The sequence below is a fragment of the Protopterus annectens genome, chromosome 17.part0 (genome assembly GCF_019279795.1).
Source record: "Protopterus annectens isolate FY-2018-M chromosome 17.part0, PAN1.0, whole genome shotgun sequence".
Taxonomy (NCBI): domain Eukaryota; kingdom Metazoa; phylum Chordata; order Ceratodontiformes; family Protopteridae; genus Protopterus; species Protopterus annectens.
This window is the reverse complement of record NC_056751.1, coordinates 761,930,776-761,939,903: the sequence shown is the minus strand read 5'-3', so window position 1 is coordinate 761,939,903 and position 9,128 is coordinate 761,930,776. Positions and strand designations below refer to the sequence as shown.

The 9,128-nt window shown below is 39.5% G+C and overlaps 1 protein-coding gene across 1 annotated transcript; it reads left to right on the top strand.

Moving 5' to 3' along the window:
* The first annotated feature begins 6,151 nt into the window (after positions 1–6,151).
* Positions 6,152–7,307, top strand: LOC122791731 (galactoside alpha-(1,2)-fucosyltransferase 2-like). Its single transcript, XM_044059636.1, has one exon. It carries the CDS (start codon positions 6,166–6,168, stop codon positions 7,174–7,176), a length of 1,011 nt encoding a protein of 336 aa, XP_043915571.1. The 5' UTR covers positions 6,152–6,165; the 3' UTR covers positions 7,177–7,307.
* The last annotated feature ends 1,821 nt before the right edge of the window (positions 7,308–9,128 follow it).

Below are 9,128 nucleotides of genomic sequence, written 5' to 3'. Positions count from 1 at the left end.
GTTTTGGCCCTTTGCTCCCATCCAAATAAATTGTGTCTTTTTCCAGATTTTTTCTGCTGTGAAATTGAGAGATTTAGTTGTCAAGTGGATGGTGTAGTGATAGTGTTGTTGCCTCACAGCAAGAGGTTATCTGGTTTGATTTTTGGTTGGGGTACTTTTTGTGTGGAGTCTGTATGTCCTCCCAGTGTTTGTGTGGGTTTCTTTTAGGTCCTCCTGTTTCTTCCCATGTTACAAAAACATGCGTCTGGAACATTTCTCCCTGGGCCTCTGCTGAAAATTGGCTTTGCTCCAAGTCGAACTTTCCTGGTAAACAAATGTTAAATAAAACATTTTACAAGGAGCTGAGAGCTTCAGGGGAAGAGAAGTTCAGTACTGCTTATTCCAAGTCTGTCTGCATTGTTAGCAGCACAACAGGTAGCAACCTTACTTTTGATGCAAAAGGCTGTGGGTTCTACTCCCACAATATGCAAATGGATTGCTGATACTGTACTGTGTTGTACTTTAAAGGAAGTGGATGTTGCAGTCCTGTGAATTAGAGGAGTTACCTAGTAACTATGAACCTGTTATCAGTTGCTATCCATTCCCTATTGCTATATTACTAGCTTATCATTTTTAATGTAACAGAGGCAATTTATTCTTCAAGGGCAACAGCCTCTTTATTTGTAGATGAAACAAACTGGTGCTGTATTATACAAGGAATATAATTTAATACACTCAAGAAGGTGAATCAAAGAATGCATACATGTATGCATGGCCCTAAAAATGTGTTTGAAAATAGCCCAGAGGAAAGTGTGAAAGGCTCAAAATCATGGGCAAATTTTAAGCTTTACTCTTGTTAACCAAAGCAATGGATGAAGATAAAACAGTTCACAACACATTACCTTGACCTGGCCAAACCTTTTGACACAATCCCCAACTCGGGTGTAGTACAAAAGATGAATAATGTCGGAGCAAACACTTGCATCACTAGCTGGATTGCCAACTTGCTCACAGGATGTAGGAGGTCAAAATGGGGTAAGAGACCAGTCACCAGTGGAGTCCCCCAGGGTTCGGTGCTGAGACTTTTTCTGTTTGGCATATACAGCTCAAAAGTAAAAGGAAATACCAACGGGCTTTGGCCGGCTACGTTTGAGATGACTGCACTCCAGGAGCAGTTATTGAATCCCTAAATAACTTAACCATCATGCAGGAAGGCTTGTCCCAAATAATAACTGGTGTCAAGATCATGACAATGCACTCTGAGAACTGACCCAATTGTTTGGCATTTGGGAACTTGTGTGTACAGTGACCTAACTTTTGACCAACATGTGCCCAGAGTCATAAATAAGACTTACTATATTGCACAGCTTATAACCAAATTGATTGTGATTAGATCTAGAGATGTTGTTGTCCCCCTTTACAAAGCTCTCATTAGGTCAATCATTTTGTATAATGCCCACTTTGGCATGTATTTGTCCACCCCCATCAATAATTGGAATACCTTTAGAGGTACCTTACTAAAAGGATACAAGTCCTAAACAATTGGTCTTGCATGGACCACCTCCAAGGATCACCTCAAAGATTTATTACTATACTCAGTATCATACAGAGTGCTTAGAGGTGACATGTCTGGCATACAAGGAATCCTAACACCTAATACAGATGGACTTACTGAACATCAGCAAGTCAAATGGCATCAGAAATACTCAGTCCAGGTATCTAAACTGAATGTTGTGGAGAGATGGATATATATCACAGAGGCTAACACTGTTCTAGAACAGACTAGCCATAAAAATAAAATAAAGCTCATCCATCCATATACAAATGCAACTTGGATCTAAGGATGGGTAATAGAAAATGTACTCCAGGATTTCCCTCATGCCACTAATGGATAGAGGCAGTTCCTAAATGCTGCATCCTTTACATGGATCCCCTCAAATTATCTATGGTATGATCACAGTTATTCTCACTATGGCTAATATACAATTATCAGCCATGGGGATAGCTAAGACCAATCAGAAAATGTTAATTCAAGCACCAAAAGGGAATTGGCTAAGCTTAAAATGTCCTCCAAGTGAACCTATGTTGTGGTACTAAATAGTTATAAAAAATTGCCCTTTTTAGATCACTAAGTGCCCCTCTCACCCTCCACCCCCACCTAGTCTTTAACAGCTTCTGGTGTCTATGGGCAGGGGACCACCAGATTGGCTTCATTGTTTTGGAGGCGAGCATCTTGGTTCTGCTGTTTGTACAGTGCATTGGTGTATGATTTGGCAGTCATGCATCTATTTTCCATTGACATGGATGCCATGAAGTTAGCCACCTCTGTTTTTAGGAGCCCAAAGTTAGCTTTGGAAAAGTTATTCATGCTGGTTACCTTTGCGGGGGGGGGGGGGGTTGGCATCCTCTCTCCAATGGAGTATGCAGAGAGTCTTCTTCCTGAAAGAAGATTGCTGAAAGTTGTTTTGGCCTTTTTTTTTTAATCAACAGGCACTCAGTGAAAGTTGTCAATTGGTCAACATGATTTGAGCTTTCACATTTCACTGTGAGACTCTCCACGAATATGAGAAATGTCGGATTTCAGTTTTGTTATAATGTTCGCAGTGGCAGCATTCTGTGCTCAGTAGCACTTGTTTGTTATATCTGTGACAGGTCATGGCTTAGTTATGTTTCATTGCAGACCCCAGCAAAATTGAGGACTTTGGCAGCAGATAACATACCATAACATAACTGACTAGCAGACAATCAGCAGTTTCTGTGTAGATCATGTCCACGTAAGGAGCCTGGTAGGCACGTGCTGCCTCATGCTGAATCTAGTGGAATGTATGGGGTTCTTATCACTGTGAAGACCAAGGTATATGTAGTGCTTACTGTCTTGGCTACTGAGACTTTTCATTGACTAACTAAGTACAAGTTAAGTATATGGGTCTACTTCATTTCACTGAAACTCAGTTGCCTGTGCACAACTCAGTGAAAGCTCATGTCACTGAAAACTCATTTGACTGAAAGTTATATATGGCCTTTTCCCCATCGTAGTGTGATCGTGGACTTAGTATATAAAGTAAGGGGCATTGTGGGGGGCACAGCTTCCCACATTGGGGATGTGGGAGGCATAGCCCCCCACCTATTTTAAATGTTTAAAACCATAGACATGGATACTCACAAGTCCACTGAATAACTCTTTCCAGAAGACAATATTTAACCAAATTATGTGGGGGGCTATGCACCCTCAAGCACCCCAAATGTGGGGAGTTGTGCCCCCTAACCCCCTTACTTTATATACTAACTCCAGGATTTCACTACAGTGGGGAAAAGGCCATATATAACTTTCAATGAAATGAGCTTCAGTCAAATGAGTTTTCAGTGACGTGAGCTTTCAGTGAATTGTGCGCAGGCAACTGAGTTTCATTGAAATGAGCTTTCAGTGAAATGAAGTAGACCCAAGTATATTGTATCTATTTGACTCATGAATACTTGACAGTTCTTCCAACATTGTGCTTCTTCATGTGAAAGAGCATATCGCATTCCCAAGGGCAGTCTGACATTGTACACACCTCTAAGGCACTCGGTGCCATGGAATGCACATATGTAGCATTAAATGCCCTACCTGGACCCTACTCATAGATGTATGTGAACAGGTAAGGCTACCACTCCCTGAACTGGTAAGGTGGTCTGTAATGCACAGTAGAGTATCTGTAATATGTATGTGAGTTTTTATCACCTAGGCAGTTCCCATGATTCCCACATTTGCCACATTTCACCTGTATCATTGCGTCAAGTGAGATGACTTCCTGCAAGGCTGTCTGGCGGGTTAGTGCAGGTCAAACAAAGTAAATGGTTGCTAATAAAGAAACTGTGCATGTAGTCACTAATCATAATCCTAAAATAAATATTTTGCTGTGTGTTATAGATGATGAAAAATAGTCCCTGGAGCACTGGCTTGTGATTTGTGTCTGTAATCCAGAAAGCTTTTCTTAAATGAGATGCAGCGCTGCACATGCAGAGACCTGTAATGTCATCAGATATGTCTCTAGTATTGAAAATGTGCTTCTGCTGCCTTGGCCTTATGCTGGGGTATGGCCGCACTTCCCTATCATAGCCAGCATGCTGGTTGTTGTCATTGTGATGTTTCACAGCATGATTGTTCGAATCCTTGGTACTTGGATTGATAATTCTCTCTCCTTTGATCATTATGTAAGGACAGTAGTCAGGAAGTACTTCTGCTTAGCACAGCTGATCACAAAAGGGATATCTTCCAGATCCAAAGAGGTTATACTCAGCATTTATTAAGTCATTTATTGAATATAATACTCCATTTGGGCTGTACCTCATTAGACATATCAAACAATTAGAAAAACTCCAGCTTAAACCCCAAGCTACCAGGAAAGGCTAAAAGCAATGCCCCTTTTTTCAGTGTACTGTAGACTCCTGAGAGGTGAGCTATGCCTATCCTTCTGAGCCATTAGGGACCCAGTAGTCCAGGGTCTTTTGTATCCTCAAAATTCAGCTAGTCCTGCAAATAATAGAACAAGGAATCTATATATTCACTAGCAGATAAATAAAACAAGTAGGAGATATGGGTTCATTACACAATGCCCTCCCCACCACTGGAATAGACCCACATTGTAAATTAAGCAGTGTGACACATTCTCTTCCTTCAAATGGGAAATAGGCAATTGGGCCTGACCCTCCTTGAGAAAGGAGGTTTTGTCTGAGTGTGGGCACTATAAAGTTGCAAATGGTCACAAGGCTCAGTTGCATTGTGTTACTTATTATCTTATGCTCCTGTGATTTAGTGACTGCAGTCCACAATGGTTTGCCAGAAAAACACAACTTTTACTATGAACAAAGCAAAAATATTAGACAAAAAGCTGCAAAATTCTGGCAGTTGACAGGTATAGTGTGAATATACCTGTCTCAGAGGGTCTATATGACTAGACCGAAAGATCACAATAGCGAATGTATGTACATCGACACATTTACATCACTGCACATACAGAGCAAAACACCTAAACGGCGAAAACCGGAACGCCGAATGTGTTTCATAGCCAGCAGCACGATGGTGGGGATAAGGAAATATACTACATATAAGAAAGACTTAAGAATGCTGCTTCATAAGACAGTCTCAGTCAAAAACATCCATATAAGAACTTACTCCCTTGAGCCTAGTATTTTGTTCACAGTAAAGCTCTCTGAAACCTTTGGGAATGCAGATTCTATGTCAATGCTAATTCATATGATCAACTCTTAGACTGCCATATCTTTGAGAAAGGAAGGACCTTCAGTATGAGGTTGCCTCAGATTAAAAGTCTGTTTTTTAATGAAACATCTTTTTCAGATTTGACAAATAAATGCTTGACAAAATCACATTTTGCTACATAATTTTGCTGAACTCTCTTAATTCTAGAAATATTCACATATTGTTGCATGATTCTACCAAGACTTTACAGTATATTCGCAGAACAGTATATGTTTATTTGCAATGAGATTAAGAGATTGCACTTTGCTGCAAAATTCAAAACACAACTCATGTAGAAATTAAGGCCTGGGTGGTGAGGGCCCAAGACCCCCTCATCCTAAAGCAGAGAGCTTCACCTCCAGAACTCCCTTTCTTAGTATAACCTTCTATGAAGCCATGCAATCTTTGGGTAAAATAGCAACTTTCATGGAAATATTTTCTCACTCAATTGCAGCTTGATTTAACATGTTATTGTTATATTCATGCAGTGGATGTTGTAATGAAAGAACATATTTGGGTGTAGGTTAACAGACCAAAAAAGGCGCTGAGGGCTATTCCAGTGATGTATTGATATATAAAGATAGTTACAGGAATTGCCAATTTTTATTTTATTTCTTGTTTTTCTTCCTTCCCTTGTTCTATTTCTATAAGCTATTTTTTCATACAGTGCACTTTATAATGTTCATACTTGTGCACCAAGTGGGTAGCATACAAATCCGGGGGGGGGGGTCACCATATTAATAAAAGTGAATGTGCAAACTACAACAATGATCTGGTCAGTGCAAAGCACACTTCTTATAAATTAAAATATAGGATAAATGTTTAGGAAACCAGAACTGCAAATTACTTTGTTTTTTTTTTTCTTCACTTCCTTTAACAGAGTAAGGAAAACATATATGAGAAGACTATGGAAAAACATGAAGAAACCAAAACAAATATATCGTATTATGATGAAGCTGAAAGTAACTTTTTTCATCATTTGCTTTTTTGGAATCTTGTTTTTTTCTCTGGCTTTCCACGTTGTAATCAAGTCCCATGTCACTGGAGAGAAACTAGGGGAAGAGAGATGTGATGTCTTGTCTGAAATCAATGCTATTAGAAAGGATAAAGGTATGCTAATCATAAATTCAGTTGGGCGGCTGGGCAACCAGATGGGAGAGTATGCAACATTATATGCGCTGTCAAAAATAAATAGGTGGAAGGCATATATAATCCCAGAGATGTTCAACTATTTATCACCACTGTTCAGAATCACAATGCCTACAATCAATGGAGAAGAGGTTAAAGGGATTTCATGGAGAGAATACAAAGTGTATAACTGGATGGCTCCTGAATACACACGGTTCTCTGAGAAGTATGTCAGACTAACTGGAACCCCCTGCTCATGGACAATTTTCCACCATCTTAGAGATGAGATTCTTGGGGAATTCACCTTCCATGATCACATCAAAGAGGAAGCTAACAACTATCTTCAGAAAATAAAAGGTGATTATAAAAATGTGACCTTCATTGCTGTACATGTTCGAAGGGGAGATTATGTCCATGTCATGCCTCATCAGTGGAAAGGGGTGATAGCAGACAGGGTATACTTAGAAAAGGCTATGTCCTACTTCCGCAATAAGTACCAAAATGCCCTTTTTGTGGTTGCCAGCAATGGGATGGACTGGTGCAAAGATAACATTAATGCCTCTATGGGGGATGTACACTTTCTACATGCAGGAGATGAGTCATCACCAGGGAAAGACCTTTCTATTCTTGCCCACTGCAATCATACTGTCCTGACTATTGGGACTTTTGGCTTTTGGGCTGCATATTTGGCTGGTGGTGAGACTGTCTACCTTGGCAATTTCACGCTTCCCAACTCACCCTATAGAAGAGAGTTTAGAGAAGACTCTGCCTTTCTTCCAGAATGGATAGGCTTTCCAGCTGACCTTTCATCTCTTCTTGGTCATCATTGACCGTTTTTGACTTGTTTATAAAGCTGGAATGACTGACATTTTTCTCTCTACTATTCAAAATGTGAATAATGCTTCTCAATAAAACTTTCTAACTTGATTTTCAACTCCTTACTCCTCATAACATTATCTAAATGCACAAATTAAAACAATATTATGAAAACCAGGCAATTTGGAAATACAGGAAATTAATTTCTAATCAGGAAATGTTTTAATGTTCATGTGTTTGTATTAAATACTGGCATACTTATATTCTTTCTTTTGTTTAGATGAGGTTGTTAAGTCATAAATGAAGTCTGCTGTCAGGTTTGTTGCTTTCCTAATTAGTATTTCCTATGCAGAAAGGATGAGGTTGGCAGAATGTAAACACTACAACAATGACTAAAATATTACAGCATTATATTAAAATACTCAGAAATGTTTCAGTTTGGATGTCATTTAGTGTTCTGAGCACCCTACTGCAGCAACATTTCTCTGGTGTTACAGAATATAATGATCCTTGTGAGACAGTCCCTGCGATGCATTAACAATTGCAACGTAAGTGTGTTAGCAGAATAAGGAGCAGCTCTCATCGAATACGCATGTTGCTCATGGTGGTTACACATTCATAAGCACCTTTTTGAGGTCAGCAGAAGTGTTAGTGCCCATGAAAAGGTGCGGAGAGGCATGAACACACAATGCAAACAAAACTGCTTGCCTGTAAGCAAACCTATTATGTGAGCACGTGGTCACCTTATATGAAGTAAGGGCAAGCTGATTTCAAAAATTAACATACACGTGATGTTAAATAGGTAGAATGTTCACAGACTATAATGGTATTAGTGCAGACATAAGTAAGACAGGAGGGTAAACAGCGAAAATGTAGTCAGATAATGCAGTCAAATGTGCTTATGTTACAAAGAAACATTTTAGCAGAAATACTTCCATATTGATCTAATAATCCTCTTAACAGTTCTTGACCCATGCACATAAATAAAAATGGACATGCTAATAAAGCATAAGAGGGGGACACAAAGCAAAAGAGAAACAAGGGGGGGTCAATGTGATATAAATAGTAATAACATGTTGAGGTGAGATAACAGCAAGGACAGTGGCTGCAGTAGGAGTTATTCACATAGACTGCAGTTATTGAATATGGCATGTATGTACGGATGTAATTACTGACAATACTGCTGTGAGATAACAGCAAGGACAGTGGCTGCAGTAGGAGTTATTCACATAGACTGCAGTTATTGAATATGGCATGTATGTACGGATGTAATTACTGACAATACTGCTGTGAGATAACAGCAAGGACAGTGGCTGCAGTAGGAGTTATTCACATAGACTGCAGTTATTGAATATGGCATGTATGTACGGATGTAATTACTGACAATACTGCTGTGAGATAACAGCAAGGACAGTGGCTGCAGTAGGAGTTATTCACATAGACTGCAGTTATTGAATATGGCATGTATGTACGGATGTAATTACTGACAATACTGCTGTGAGATAACACAAGGACAGAGGCTGCAGTAGGAGTTATTCACATAGACTGCAGTTATTGAATATGGCATGTATGTACGGATGTAATTACTGACAATACTGCTGTGAGATAACAGCAAGGACAGTGGCTGCAGTAGGAGTTATTCACATAGACTGCAGTTATTGAATATGGCATGTATGTACGGATGTAATTACTGACAATACTGCTGTGAGATAACAGCAAGGACAGTGGCTGCAGTAGGAGTTATTCACATAGACTGCAGTTATTGAATATGGCATGTATGTATGGATGTAATTACTGACAATACTGCTGTGAGATAACAGCAAGGACAGTGGCTGCAGTAGGAGTTATTCACATAGACTGCAGTTATTGAATATGGCATGTATGTACGGATGTAATTACTGACAATACTGCTGTGAGATAACAGCAAGGACAGTGGCTGCAGTAGGAGTTATTCACATAGACTGCA